Source organism: Micropterus salmoides, unplaced genomic scaffold (assembly GCF_014851395.1).
Source record: "Micropterus salmoides isolate LMB-PRFRI ecotype aquatic unplaced genomic scaffold, ASM1485139v1 Ms_hic_scaffold_8, whole genome shotgun sequence".
Taxonomy (NCBI): Eukaryota; Metazoa; Chordata; class Actinopteri; order Centrarchiformes; family Centrarchidae; genus Micropterus; species Micropterus salmoides.
In genome coordinates this window covers 14,337,947-14,354,057 of record NW_024044570.1, presented here as the reverse complement: position 1 = coordinate 14,354,057, position 16,111 = coordinate 14,337,947, and the positions used below count along the sequence as shown (strand labels likewise).

General features: G+C 39.6%; 1 protein-coding gene across 1 annotated transcript in view; it reads right to left on the bottom strand.

The window, feature by feature from the left end:
* LOC119893683 (cyclin-dependent kinase 17-like) overlaps positions 1-16,111 on the bottom strand; it is a 31,287-nt gene that overhangs the window by 3,554 nt on the left and 11,622 nt on the right. Inside the window, exons 2-11 of the mRNA XM_038705998.1 lie at positions 15,445-15,593; positions 9,178-9,342; positions 8,126-8,259; positions 4,096-4,221; positions 2,308-2,364; positions 2,007-2,121; positions 1,243-1,337; positions 971-1,033; positions 413-536; positions 37-157 (exon numbers count right to left, since the gene is read on the bottom strand). Coding sequence (XP_038561926.1) covers positions 37-157; positions 413-536; positions 971-1,033; positions 1,243-1,337; positions 2,007-2,121; positions 2,308-2,364; positions 4,096-4,221; positions 8,126-8,259; positions 9,178-9,342; positions 15,445-15,571 — 1,127 coding nt within the window. The 5' untranslated portion in view covers positions 15,572-15,593. The remainder of the gene's footprint in view (positions 1-36; positions 158-412; positions 537-970; positions 1,034-1,242; positions 1,338-2,006; positions 2,122-2,307; positions 2,365-4,095; positions 4,222-8,125; positions 8,260-9,177; positions 9,343-15,444; positions 15,594-16,111) is intronic.

Sequence of the window (16,111 nt, the reverse complement as noted above, 5' to 3'; positions counted from 1 at the left end):
AGTTGTAATCACCCCTGTAGAGTGAGGCCCACTCACCACATGTCTATCTGTGTGGAGTACTCTGAGGAGCCCAGCAGCACGTCGGGAGGGCGATACCAAAGCGTTACCACCTCGTTAGAGTATGTTTTAGTGGGCACAGACTTGGCCCTCGCCAGGCCTGTGGAGCAGAAATATGCCAAATAAATACAGATCCAAAGGACAAATTTGGTAGAAGCTCAGGGTTTCATTTCAAAATGCCAAATATAAAAAAAAATTATATGGCTGAATTGTATCACGCAGTATTTGTAAAATACAGACAAATGCAGCTTCAGAAATGTATCAACAGGTGACTTTTTATCCACATGGCAGATAATTAATTTGAAGAAAAACCTCTGACATGAAAGAAGCATATCGTTTTTGTTTGTCTGTTTACCAAAGTCAGCTAGTTTGAGTTCTCCTCTATCATTGATTAGCAGATTCTGGGGCTTCAGGTCTCTGTGGAGAACTTTCCGTCTGTGACAGTACGCCAAGCCTCGCAGGATCTGGAACAGAAAAATCTGGAGAAAAAGATATTTTAGATCAGCAACAGTTACCATTCTGTTCAAATTAGTTTTAGACTGATGCTGAATAGATTTTATAGATTTGATATGTTACAGATGATGTTGCTACATTTAATGCAATTTATCAAAGCCCCCCTGGAGTATAGATATTTAGGAGAATAAAATAAATATTTTTATTATTTATATGCTCCATCCAAACAGCCAAAGATGAGTTTAATATGCAGTATGTCATTTCTATTCAAAGGGACATTAAACCAAATTTCAACAAAACGCAAACAAACAAAACAGATTTTTGTGGAAAAGTCAGGTTCACACTACATTCCACCACCAGGGGGCACACAAACAGTGTTTCTTGTATTGACATCAGAAACCACAAAGTCGTGAGAGTTGGTGAAGTTGGCCGGGCCAGCAGGCAGCCTGCGGAGGCTCACCTTGACATTCTGCATGCTCAGGATGTTCCCGCAGTCATCCATGTACTGCTTGAGGTCTTTGTCCTAGACAAGAGGGAGGGAAAGGGAGAGGGAGGGAGAGAGGACGTCAGAAGAATAGGCACACTAAACTGCAACAGTTCAACTGTTGTGCTTCTGTATTAACATCGTCTTCCTCATGAATAATAATGTAAAATTTATTTATTTCAGCATCTGTGCACAGAATAACATGCGAGTCATGCAGGAGATGAGGGCAGAGGTTTTGTTGGTCTCACCAGGTACTCAAAGACCAGTGTGAGCGACTTGTCTGTGTGGACGATGTCGTGCAGCGTCACAATGTTGGCGTGTTTCAGGTCCTTCAGTAACGACACTACAGGTAAAGAGAGAGGAGACGGCTATAACAGTGTGATTACACTCTTGGCTTATTTTCTTTGAGCTGAAGTTCAAATTTTTGTTTCAATTTACACTGATCAAGCCCAAGTAAGGTTAATTTATAAAGCCTTATGTCACACACAAAGATTTAACTAATCAACAACACCACAACAAAAATATAAAATAGTATATTCAAAGAAAACAAAAGGACACATTGCACTTTGCATGTTTGGGCTCTTTCCTGTTTTCTTACATTCTCACTCCAAACTAACCACAATGCATTTTTCCTTGAGGAGGGCGACCTGTATTTTCAGGCACTTTGGTAAAGTTATTTACTCTATGAGTTCAAGTGTTTAATTAACTGAACCAAAGGTAACTAGGGCTGAATTCTGGCCAGAATCTGGTACCAATATGCTCAACATTGGAAGAAATTATTTTGGACAGCGTTCTTTTGGGTGGAAATGATGTTGTACTACCACATAATCTAATGAATATGAAAGAACACCTTTAGAAAATTACAATATGGGTTAATGACTTATCAGGAGTTCTATGGTGAGAAATCCCAGAATCCTGGCAAAAGTTATTCCTGTTCAAGTTCATTTTTAAGTCACAGGAAAACCTTCAACCCTACTAATAACTAGTGGACTATATAGCATAACTTTTATACCTTCTCGGATAGCTGTGCATGGCGCCCCCTCCTCGTGCTCCAGTCTTATCTCCTTCAGTGCCACAAGGTTGTCTGTCAGCTTACTCCGCCCTTTGAAGACTGTAGCGTATGTGCCCTGGAGGACAGGAAGAGAAGGAAAGGGGTGAGGAACTGTTTCAGAAGCTAGACTGATGCAGTCAGGCTGTCAAGGGTTAAAAGCAAACTCTACTAATGCTGTCTGTACGTGTTACATCACTCACTATGAAAACATTAGCACCTGTGAAGAAGTCAAGGTGAATAGCGAACACAAACTCTCACGTACCTCCCCCAGTTTGTCCAGTTTGATGTAAGTCTCCAGCTTCCCAAATCCAATTTCTGACTGGAGGAGAGAAAAGGACAAACACCATTAATGAGGGTAGCGTCTTTATTAGCACTGACAAGCTTACAGACACTACGACAAATCCTTATGACAGCCTCACAGCAACAGAGGAGGGGTGTAAGGAGGTCACACACCCCCAACCGCCATTCAGAGATAATCTCTTGTGACAAAGGACCGTTGGCTTTTGGCTTTTCCAATGTGTTTGTTTATAGGGAAGGAAAGGAAAACTGTATTTATAAAGCATGTATAAAGCAAGATGTTTAGTACACAATGGAAAACTTGAATATGCTCAAGAGCTCAACGAATTAATCAATTAGTGTCAACAGAAAATAAATGGGCAATCATCTCTTACTCATTTTTGAGGTTCCAGCCTCTCTAATTTCAAGATTTGATGCTTTTCTTTATCATTTCTGATAGTTAATCAAATTATTTTGGTTTTGGACTGCTTTTTGCCTTTTTTTCCTCTGGCATTTTCTATATAAAACAATGTCTAAATTATTCAAGAAAATAATCGGCAGATTCACTTACAATGAAAAATAATCGGGGGGGGGGGGGGAGTACACATACAAACTATTTAATGCCTAAGATGCAAGTCATTTTGAGACTTTTCCAGCAACTAGGAGCATACAAACTAAAGGCAGCTTCACCAGACTTTAAGCTGACGCTCTGTGTCGCCAGATGAGTTGTGAGGTCTGGGCGGCTCATAGATTTTCAAAATGTTGAACACATAATGAGCAAAGCCATTCAGTGCTTTCTCAACAGCAGGGGAATGTGTATGCAAATGCCGTGGACTGGGCGAGGCACACTGTTCATACTTTTCCTGTGTTCTGATTTTGACAGATGCACATTCAAAGTAAAACCACAAGCCAATTATTGAGGCAGCTGACAAAGTGAATGTCGAGGTGCAGTGTAAACACATGACGAGAGGATGAGATTAGACAGTCAAGGTGGGAGCGCTCACACTCTCACTTCTGTTTCTTGCTGCCTTTAAATAAAATATAACTCTCACAGCTGTCTTTATATTCCGCAGCCCCTCCCTGACGGCCTTTCTATTTCTCTCCATTTCTGCCTGATTCTCCTCCACTGTTGATTCTCAAATCAGTACTGCTCGCTCTCAGAGGTGGGCAGCAAGTACTGTATATTTACATAAGCAAAGTTCGGAGGTACAGTAGCACTTCAGTTATTTTAATCTACTTTCTCTCCACCTTTCACAGAGAAATATATTCCACTACATTGATCTGACATTTGTGGCTAAGCTACCTTGCAGATCCAGATTTAAGATCTCTCTCTCTTTGTCTTTCTCTCTCTCTGAATCTGAATGTACGATACACATACATTTTAGACTGATAGTGACTTACACTTGCTTAGAATGTCATTATCTCTGCAAACAAATGTCCCTAAAATCTGCTTAGCAATCATTGATAAAAGCAATCCTAATAACTCCAGAATATGCCTGAGAACCATCATGTTTGTAGGTTTTCTTCAGATTCAAAGTAATCCAGTGACAGTTGTCTGTACATCCAGGGGTACACCGCTAATAGCTAATTCGGCCCACTGTTAATGGTGCAAATTTGCTAAAATGTAATTCCAATATTCATTGTCCTTTTAGCTTTGTTTTTGGTGTTCACCAACTATCTGCCAATGTCTTATTTTCCTTTCTCTTTTCTTTCTTGTCCTCCAACCAGTCTCCTTTCCCTCTCCATCCTTCTTCCCCTCTTCTCTCTGTCTCACCAGTGATGCTCTACGGGAGCGTCGGCTCAGCGGCTGGTCGAAGGGGGGGCTGCTCAGCTGCAGCTTCTCCAGGTAACCGTCAGGTATCCGGATGTCAGCCGGCAGGGAAAGGCGTTTGTTCAGGTCCTGGTCCCACACATCCACATAAAATAGATAAAAACAACAGAGGACCCAATTTAAAAACGGTGTCAACCCTGGAAAAAATAGGAGGAACCCTCAGCAAACAGCGTAAGCTCTGAATAAATACCAATGATTGACAACAAAATGGCAGAAACACAGAATAAATAAGTACAATCTGTAGGAAACAGCCAGGTTCAGGCCTCATTGGTCAACAGAGAGTGCAGTGTGTCTATGTGTGTGTATAAACACACGCGTAGGAGCATTCGTCTATACAGTTTTGTGTGGCCAACATGTGTACATAATAAAGGCTGCCTGTGGAGCCCTTTAAGAGTTCATGGAAAAGTCTTTCCAAGAGCAACAAAGTACTAAAGCATGATCCTCATGGCTTGTTATATAAAATGAAACACCTACTCACAATACAACGTCTGGATTCTTCCCATCATGCGTTTCCTCTATTTGCTACGTTACTGTTTATCCGGCCTCTCTAGCTCCTTTAAAACTTCCACACCCTCTGTGATAACACTGGACATTTAGTAACATACAACAGTATGAAACTTTGAACTTTCCACATTTCAACATGCTCATTGATAAATCTGTAACTGAAGGCGACTTGACCTGAGACAGGTCAACTGACCCTTCAACATTTTATCCAAACCATGACAGTGACTCAGCCTTTTGCCTGTGAGGTTGCCTCCACCTGACAGATTTAAACACAGAATGCAACAACTCACATTCTTGCTGTTGTGAAGATTTGATGTTTTGAACGCATTTTTAAAAGATCATTTAAGTAATTTGGTCAAGGTGCCGTGTACAAAGCTTAAAAAGTAAAAATTAAAAATATTAATATTATAGTAAAAATATTATTTCAAGCTGCTAAAGGATGTACCAGATCTACATTTCTAAGTGACATCTGGGTGTATATTAACTGTGGAGGTGATACAATTAGTTGATAAAATGATTTGTCGACTGACAGAAAATTTATCCACAACAATTTTAATAATCAAAATGGGGCTGCAACTAACGATTACTTTCATTGCATGAATATTTTCTTAATGATTTGATTAATCGCTTTGTCTATTAAACTAGAGAAACAGGGGAAAGTTTCCTTTATAATATTTCCCACAGCATAAGTTACAAGTTAAGCACTTATTTTGTCCGTCCAAAACTGAAAGATATTCAGTTTGCTGTCATATAAGACAAAGAGAAGCAGCCAATTCTCACGATTAACGATCAAAAGGGCTGGGTGTTCCTTTTCTGTCGATTGAGATTAATTGTTTCAGCTCTAAATGAATGGTGAAAAATAAAGTCATATGGAGAACTTCTAGGCTGCTAGGATGTGCAACTGTATCTGTATTTGTGAATGGCATTATACCCAGTTCTGCTGGTCTGTAGTTTGTGTGCGCTGGGTCAGGATTGGTGGTTTGTCCGAAGAGCAAGTGATCATCTGACCTCTACAACAAAACAAACCCCCACCATCACCATCACCACCCATCTCCAGTTGTCCAATCAACCCGTCCTAATCTGTTACAAGAGGGGCCCATCTGGACCGTATTACAGTAATCCTTGTGATGTAATCCCAAAACAGCAATGCATCCTCTCCAGCGAGAGACATACAATCCTCTACCTGACCACAGACAGAGGGATTTCCTCACTCCTCCTCCTATTCTTCCTCCTCATCTTTTTTCTACTGTCCCTCCTCTGTGTGTCACATCCGCACAAAGACAAACGATGAGGCCGCACAGTGATTTCACTGTTGGATCACTTCATCAACAACAAGCCCGCCGGTCAATCACGCTGCTCATACCAGCGCAAACAATGCATGGCGCTGCGAGGAGGAGTATAAGGAGTGTTTGTGTGTACGTGCCTCTGTCAATATAAACCTTCTCTGGCTGTGAAACAGTCACAGGAAGTGCAGAGTGCACGGCTTGCACACACTCTCGGTACATAGCAAGAGGTGATGTGTCATGTCTCAGTCTGCGGGTAGCCCCAAATGGTGTAAGCTGCTTCACAACTCGTTTAAGGGTTGGGGGGGGGGGGGGGGGTTTTCGTGCAGTCTTGCAAGCTCGGTTTATTTGTGTAGCTAGTGGTATCTGCTCTTAAACCCCCAGAGGTCCTGCGATCAAACCAACCAATAAACACTGTCAGCGGGAGGGAAGTGTGTGTTCTTCAATCACAAGACTTTTCCTCGCATGATCACACAGCGGGTACTGTGCAACATGTGGCTCCCTGTCAAGATGTCAGCATCAACCACAAATCAAAATACACATGCAGTACAATAAAAAAACAAGTATAAAGTGTGTTTCTGTTCTTTTTGTTTAATGTTGCTCCCCATTTTGAGTTCTTTTATGAAAATAGGAAAAAACTTTGCAACATCTTAAATTGGTCACATTTAATGATAACACACACACTATGTTATGGAAAATGGGGGGAAAAAAACAACTGAAAGTGGAAACAAAACTGACAAACTGACAAATTATTACAAATCTATTTCACAAGCGAAACTTTTGCTTTTGTACATTTCCTCTGTAAGTTTGAGAATATAAAAGATAATGTTACGGTCAATAATAACGCAGAAGGCAAGATGTTCACAGCCATTTTCTTTTTATACTTTAATTATTATACTGGACAGTTGCTTGTACTGACTCATGTCAGTACATCCTCAAAATCCCATTAGTAGCCATTAAGATAGATTGAAGGGACCGAGTCTTGGCTTTGTTGTTGGAAAAAGGGGAGATAAACGCAGTTTCAGATATTGTTTAAAATCCTCAGATACAATCCAAACATCAACTTATGTTAAAATGATAAGATTTTGCCTGTTACTTTTTTGTTGAAGTAATATAAAACACATGTTGAGATATACAGTATTTTTACATTACTTAAAATTCAATGTTAAGGACGTATGTTGAATCCTAAACAAAAGAAAGAATGATCAAACACAGATGTCATTTTATCCATCTGAATCCCTTAATTTACTACTGGAACCTAAAAAATAATCAAACGATGTCAGAAATCTGGTAAATTCAGGGAAACACCACTAAGAACACTTTATCTTTTACTTTGAGATAATGTAGTGTGTAAAGCGAGTTCTCTTACTTCAATGCCTTTTGTGTGTCCCTACGAGCAAGCTAGATTAAAGCTTTCACTCTTGATCTGGTTTTGCATTTGTATGCACGTCTGTCTTTCCATATGCTGCGCTGAAAACTGTGTGTGGTGTGACGCAAACCATGACCACTTCGTATTTACAGTATGAATTTGAGATACTAACACTGCACTTAAAATGCAAAAATCAAGCACCCTGGATTAAAAAATGCTTGTGATAAAAATTAAATCCCTCTTAGACAATAACACACAAATAATATTAATCACAGCAAGAAGTCTGTCCATAATGTGTTGACATTATGTAACCACCAGATGAAGTCCACCTGCCCCTTACTGACTCAGAGAGGGAGAAATTAAGTAAGGGGGTTGGGTGTGTGGAGCAAGTGAAACCTTATAAAAACTGATTTCAAAAGTATGTTCTGCAGTACAGGATGTGGAGTCACTATGTGCATGTTCTGCTGAGATAATGTGGGCAGCTGAGGACTTCTGTATTCGTGACATTATGAGAATACACCTACGCTGAGTTACAGCATGAAGCTGTAATGCACATGTTATTAAATACCAATTTGTGTCGATAAGTCCACTGTCAAATGTCTTTTGCTTTTTTTTTTTTTTAACGACAAAGTGTAAGCTGAACCGCTAAGCCAGGTAGGAATAAATGGGCCATGATTCATAACAGTAACATATTCAAATGTCAAAGCTTGTTAATAGTAGCCAGTGACTCATACCCCACAACACAGTCTCCATTTAAAAAGCAGAAAGGCTATGCAAGAACAATGAACGCCTGAAAACACAAAATAACAAATCCCACCTCTGCAGAGATGCGTCTGTTCCCTCTGTTCCTCAGACAAACACCGGTGGGCGACTGCACCTCATCAGAGGAAGTCCCCGATGCCTGGTCACTCTCCCCGTCCGACCCCATCTTCAGGTTCTCATGGACGATATCTGGAGTAGAGAAAGACAAATGGAGAGATTAAAGGAGGATGGGAGGTTGAGTCTGACTGATGGAGCGGGTTTGCGGAAAACAGGGCAGGACTCAACATCGGCTGATGACTTCAACAGGAAAGAAAAACACTCTTTTGCACACTTTTACAAGCCCCTCTGTTCTTTGTAACTTGTTTTTGAAAAGTGCTCTACAAATAAAGATTATTATTATTATTACTACTATCATCAAGCTCCTGGCTGTGTCAAACACAGGATATACAGGTATATTAGGTTGACTGATAATAATAATTATTCATTTATTTAACGCCACAGGGCCTTATAAGACAATCATACCACCATACATCACACCGTAATTTTCCCATGCCTAAACAACCTCAGGTTTCATACATATAAAGCACATTGCTCCCAGCGTTATGTTTATATTAAGGAAAGTTGTGAATTTAAATATTTTATCTGGGTTGAGAATCCAAGCTGCTGGTTTGCTGGAAGCAAAGAATTTTATTTTTAGTCTCTTTTTTTTAACAAATGGCTCATTGTGTGACTGGATATGCACTGGAATGATCGTACTGATATATAAGCATGTGTCTGCATATGCCTCTAGCAGTGGTTTGTTTGAGCGCATGTTTTCACACAATATGTCAGTGTGTTTGTAGGCTCAGCTGACTCAGTAGAAATGTGTAAGACAAGGAGTTTAGCTTTGTATGTAGACATTGTATATGCAAGCATTTATTTTGAGCAGCGTCACATCAAATTTAAACAGAAATCTGTATTAAAATTTAGCAACTGTAGCAACTTCTAAACAGATTCGACCTATTAACACACACAAAAGAATTTCCTGTACTGAACCTCTGTTTAAAGTTCAACTATTAATTGTGATCCCAGCCTGTGTACTTGGATGTGATGGTGTGTGTTTCTCACCGAGGCGGCTGCCGTTGCGAGGCATGACCATTAGAGAGCCCAGGCCTCCTCCGATGACGCTCTGAGGTCGTCGCAGCGGCGGCTTTTTAAAGGAGCCTGTGTACTGGTGGAGGAAGGAGTGTACACTGTGGGCAGACGGAGGACGACCATTCCTCACTATGGGCTCTGTGAAATAAGGCAACATTTTTTTGTTGAATGATGCCAAAAAAACAAATAAAAATAATTTTACATGCGTACGGATGCACATTGCTCTGTGATCGACTAAGCATCTGAGGCTGTGACTGAATGGATGTAACTGGTAATGAAAATATTGACAAAGAAGCTACATTTAATGTGAATCTGTCACATGGTTAATAAGATCAGTATCAGCTTGGATACTGACCCGGTGTGTGGCAAGGTTTGAACTTGTCTCCGCCTTCGATTGTGCCCGTTCAAAACAACTATAAAACACTTTTGCCCTTTAGGACAATTTTTTACAGCATAATCTGACCATCAGCTAAACAGGTCAACGACTTTCACACTTCAATTTTCTCTGTGGTGTAAATGTATTATAAAAGTGCATTTTTCTGTGTATGCTGAATACATTGTGAGAAACAGTATTAACAGAGAAAACTGTTTGTGCTAAAATGCTCAAGCTTAAACAGCACACGAGGGATTATTCTTCTTCACGTTGTAAGCGTGATGTTAGTTCTAAAACTTTGTTTATTCACATACTCTGTACTTCAGAATGATCATATGTTATTTCTTTATCAAGTATGAGCTTTAATCATAAAAAACAATCAAAAATTTTGTCTAAGCATATTACATGGTTCCATTTTCCAAACATTCACAAACATCAAATCTCAGTACACATCAATAAAAGCCTAGTTGGCTGAAACTTCATTTAACATTTTAATAGTAGTTGGAAGGTGGTGAGGATTTCAGGGATTTTGCTGGACTTAATGTTTTCTGATGCACTAACTGACATGGCAAAACACCAGACTGTATAAAAAAAATCACAGTTACATAAGAGGTTTTAACTTGCAATCTACTGATGCATAGATTTGCATGTAATATCAGTTAACTTCTGTGCCTTGGTAAGACGGTCATTGCATGCTAAATAAATTCTATTCAACATAACGTATGTTTCCATAAATGAGAAGAATTCTGAATTTTCTTTATCACAGGTTTAAAAACGGAGAAATTGAAGAAGTCAAACAGGTGAGACTGATAAACAGTAGGAAACAGCTGGTTTCGAGAAAAAAGAATTGTGCCAACATCCATTAAAAGACAGACACAGAGATGGTAAAAGTAAAGCACGGATGAAATACTATACAACAGATTATACAATAGATTGTGTTCTGGAAATGAGCAGTTTAGGGTATTGAAATGTGTTAAATCTACATGAAAACTTGAGAATTTGAGAGAAACGTATTATTTAGCACACCTGAAATCATCATAAAACAAAACACAATGCCGCTTATAAGTAACGGTACTTTGGCTTTACCAAAACCAAAGTCATTTGGAGCGGTCTAATTTTAATGTGCTTTGATTTGTCCAGAATATCACATTCTCCCACAGAAACAAGCGTTATGTAATTGTTACAGAGCTGGGGCAGTTACAATGTGTTCCCTCTTCCAGTGTAACCCTAATACAGTAAATTTACAATATCAAAAGTAGATAACTGAGAGAGTCTATGTAAAAAACATGTCTTGTAGTCTCAGCAGTGTATCTTGGCTCTTTTGAAAAAAGGGTCTACAACTGCCAGACAGAGGAGCATTTGTCCAAAAGCATGAATTGAGCTGATGGAGGTGAAAGATTTATTATGTATAGCACCAACTAAAATACCAACAGTGAGAGTGGGGAGAAAATGGAGCCCCAGAGAAGCTGTTAAGCAGTCAAGAGCTCAGACAGATGGATACTGTAGGACGTGTGCAAGAAGAGCAATGAAGATTAGGACGAGATATATAGGCAACATAGAGTAGACGATTCCATCACAGAAAAGAAAGATGGTTAAGGAGCACACAGATTAGTTTGTCAGGGTCAGAGAGAAAGAGTTTTTAGGTGTTTTTACTTTTTATGTGCATGGTCTTTTTACGGTTGACCCTTACTCAACACTGTCTGGTTTGGGATGGCCCTGGATATGATTAACCCTCCACCCAAACATACAGAGGCAGAGTAGATTAGGGTTAGTGTGTAGAGGCTGGAATGAGACTGAGCCCGTGTCATATGTCTGAAGCAGCAATGGAACAAGTCAAGGGTGGCAGCTATGGTAGCTACAGTCTGCGGACAGGTGTACTGGGTTCATTTTGGCTGTTAAAAAAGGCAAAGAAATGCGGGATTGCAACCAATCCAACAAAAACTGCAAAATTACTATCATTCAAGAGCAACAATGTGAAATGTAAAGAAAGGTGATTCCATCAACGTTTTTTTATGTGAACTTTGAATAGCATTAGAAAAGGTTGATGGAAATGGCAAAATTCAAGAAAAAAATTCTTAATTTTGCAAAAAGGTTTTTACGCTCACTTGCTGTGGTTTTTGCCTTTGTTGAAAAAGAGTAAATGCACTAAATGGGAGATGGAAACACTTTTGCCGAATAACTTCTGACGTAGCAAACTTCAAGTCTGTTCAGCTGTTTCCGCTGTCGGGGTTAAAACACATTCTTGAGGACCTCTCTCTGTTTTTCTAAGATCAATGCCCATCACTTCCATGCAGCTGGTTTTGTTTCTGGTTTGAAACCCATACGTCTTGTTTATTACCGCCATGGGTAACGTCAACTACTGACGTAACTATGCTTGCCGTGGCCTGATTTATTTGTTCCAAACCAGCTGATATAAATGCACATATTTTGCATTTAATTTTTTTTTTCTTTTTTGCGACATTTCAAAAGCCTGTTTAAAATTTGCATGACAATTAAATGGAAACATAGCTATTGTAATCTTTGCTATATTTAGGAATGATGGTAATTTTGGGTTGCAGTTTTGTTCAATGCTTTGCAAACCCATTTATATTTTAGTTAACGGCCAAAAGTAACCCCATACAAGGGATGTCATGATGCCAGAAATTTAGTAGTCGATAACAATACCAGTGAAATTCCATGATTCTAGATACCCGATTTGATACTATCAGACTGCATAAAAAATCTAAAACCATAAATCCCTTTAAAAAAAACTTCTGAACTTTACAAACTCACATGTGTGAATTGTTTATGAGTGGTCTCTATCTATATTGGCAAAGGTTTGAGATTTCTATGTTGAAAAACTAAGCAGTTGTTGACGATTGAAATGGATTTTATTGCACTTTTAGGATGGTCACTAATTTCACCAATAACGACAGGTGCATTCTGAGTTCGTCTTTGCTTGCACTGTCCTCCTGTTCAGTGTTGCTTATTTCTGCATAAACTTCCCTCTCCTCCACGTTTGTTTATTCTGAATGCAAATGTATTCCCTGCAACAAGGCAAGAGTGGAAGAACGGACAGCAGTGAAGTTAGTTTTAAGCTGGAGATTTAAGCGCGGAATGTGAGTGTGCAAAGTGTGGAATTTGTGACACAACAAAATAAATAATAGAGTATAATTGTAAACAATAGAGATTTTTCTATTGTCAAATGATATCATCCCAGCCCTACCAGGTACACCTGGTACTGTAGAATGACTACTGTCATGTTTTCAGAATTTTGGCATCGATTTGATACAGATGGATCGGTTCTCGTGACATCCCTACCCGATACATAGGTTATGTATTGAAATATGAACATAATTAAACAACTTTGCAAATTGCATAACCAACTACTATTTTGTTTTAGTCGCTGTAAAGTTTTGCTAGACTCAATAGGTGTTTGTTTTGGTCTGTTTAACTGATAACTGAATGTGCTTTCCTTCATCATCACAGCTTCCTATGCAGATAAATGCACTCCTGACTGGGGTCATCAACAATTGGCAGTGATTGTCAAGCTGGAAAAACATGGAAACTGTTCTGTCAAATGTATCTTTAACATGAATCATGCTTCATTTTATATCTACAATGCATACAATAAACAGTTTACAAGCTTTGAGAGGAAGCAGGTAAAGTCACCATCTAAACCATCCCCCTACAGCTTTCTGATTTGTCTGGCTTCCACAAGTTAAATCTTATTACTAAAATTAAGCTCACAAGATTCAGGCTGCCTTTTCGAGGCTGATTCAGAGTGCTGTGTGACGTAACAGTTTTATCAGTGTGGATGTCAAAACTAGAACATCTGGTATGCACTATATTAGGAACCATGTCATCAATTTGTTATTCTGTTGTTGTTGTTGTATTTGTGTTGTATTCATCAACATTCCCATATAACACCAATGAGGCGTTTCCTAGATTTCCTATGACAACAGAAAAATACAAAGCCCCCCATGTAATATCCAGGTCCTTGTGCCACCTCTCTCATCTCTCTCTCTGCAGCTGCTGCTGCTGGCCTGAGTTATAAGTGTTACATAATCAGATCAGAACCAGAACGCTTCCCCCCAATCACAGGGTTCAGATCACATCTCATCTGGCTACTCCATTCTGTCTCCTCTCTAGGCTGCTGAAATCCCCTCATGAAAGCTCAGACACACACACACACACACGATTCTGTGTCCCAACTCACCAAGCACAGAACAGTCTGGCCAAACCTGGTGTTAATCACTATACAAAAAGCTCTTTACAAAGTCCAGTAAGTTCTCAAAGGGAGGTGGGGAGGAGGGGACGACTTGGATGATCAGATTGATTGAAGGGGGGAAAAAACTTCTCATTTGAACAAAAGACAAGAGGAAAACTGAGGACAGGCCTGAAAGAAGCTTTGGGGGTTAGGGAGGGGGGTCTCGGGGTGGCCAAAAAAGAAGAAGAAGAGCTGAAAGATGCAAAAAAAAAAAGGGAAAATGCATCAACATGCCTGGCTGGTTTCACCAAGTCATTCAAGTTGCCTTGGCATTGTCATGGAAACTCCAGAGGGTTTCCAGATACTGAGAGCCATGGCAACGATGTGGTAGCACACCGAGGCGTGCTCCCTCCCATCGCACCCTGCAGATTTTTCAGCAGAGATAAGCTGCTGTGCCACTTTTACTTTTTTATTTTAACGCCTGAAGGCCACAACCTTCAATAGGATCCGAATGAGTTATATAACCAACAACAGAATCTGCAAGTGTCGAACATAGTGTCTCTACAGTAACTGAGTAACAGAGTCATGTCGGACAAACTGCCCATAGATTTGTAAAGTTGAAGGAGCTATTCCTGTAAAAGTCATATTCATTTTCTGAAGCAGCAACTAGACGATTTCCAAGGCTTGGATGCAAGTAAAAGCTTAAGGACAAAGGTAAACCACAACTTCCAAGGTGCATTTCAGCGAGACATATCCAATCATTGAGCTTAAAATTATGTTGGAGTACCACTAGAGGATAGCTGAAGGCCATTAAAATTGAGCAAATAAATTACTTTTCTGTAAAAGTCATGGCTGTTTTGGTAATGGTTGGACTACAACTCCCTTATTCACTTATTGATGGAGATAAAAAGTACTTGAACTGCAGTTAACTGATCCACTGATCTCCAGCAGCACCAATTATGCTACGTACCAAGAGTCAAACATCACGTAGGCATTGCAGATTTACCCATAAATAATCGTCTTGTCATGTTTAGAAAAGTTAGACATAACAAAGACCTATGAACGTAGGAGTAGATGGTTTGTAAAAAATCCTCTATCACTGAATATATAATACTATACTGCAATATCTCTATATAGAAATAGACATTTTTTTGTCTGGAAAAAAATAATTGAAAAACAGGAAAATCCTAAATACCTGACAAAACAAGTTACGTTGATGCCAAAATCCAATATTGTCATAAAGCAGTCCTGACCATTGATTTACAACATTACCTATAATAATAATCCCAGAGACAATAAAGTGATACATCAAACCATATAGCAAAATCTCTAACAGCTGACATATTTCTATTTTCATGTAGCACTAACCTTGAGGTTGATCTTTTTGGTTTAAAGTGAAAATTTTTAAAACGGTTGGATGGATTTACCATGTATATCTCGCCGTATCATTAAACCCTATATGAATTCCAAAAAAACATTACTTTAACAGAAAGATGAAGGCAGCAGTATTACAGATGCCATGTCTGAAACGAGTATGTATGTATGATTTAAGAATATCGAGAATACCATCATAAAACATTCAAATGGGAATTTATGCTGCATCCAAAAATACTTCTGGATACAGCGACTCTTTCCACTTTGCAATTCAATTAACATCAAAATGGCTTCAAAAACTCACCGCTATCCTTCAGGCCATTCTCCTCGATGGTCATCTGCTCAGCCAACTCAGACAGCGACTCGTCTATAGTGTGGCTGCCTCGTAGCGTCTGAGAGAGACGTCGTTTGAACCGCTTCATTTTCTCCATGGAGCTCTCAGGAAGGGGAGGCCTGGGGAAGAAAAATAAAACAATACGTATTTCGGATGTGGTTGTAACCTTTGTAAGACGACAACAGTACAGCTTGTTTAAGTTAGAGAAGAATATTTCCAGATTCTGTAAGCTGAAGTATTGATGCGGGCCTTGACATTTCACTGACAAAAAAAACTGTAATCTCAACTGCCTTTAGCCCGCAGCCATGTTTCACAATCCCATATCAAGAGACAAACTGAAACCAAAGACTTTGTTAGGTCACCTGGTATCTGACTGGGCGAACAATGACACAGGCCAATAGCACTTCAACGTTAATTATGACTCAACTCATTCAGGCACATTACTTCACATTCTTCCCCCTCAAAAAACATGACAAGTCGGTGAGAGATTCTTACGGGTGAGTACGGTCCCTGGCACACCGGACTGTAAAAGCAAATCCTAAACCAGGGGGATTTGCTGCTGAATGGAGCAGGACTAGCCTGGGCCACATAGAGTCCACATCCCACATTCCAGCAGCATTTACTGTGTGCATGAGAG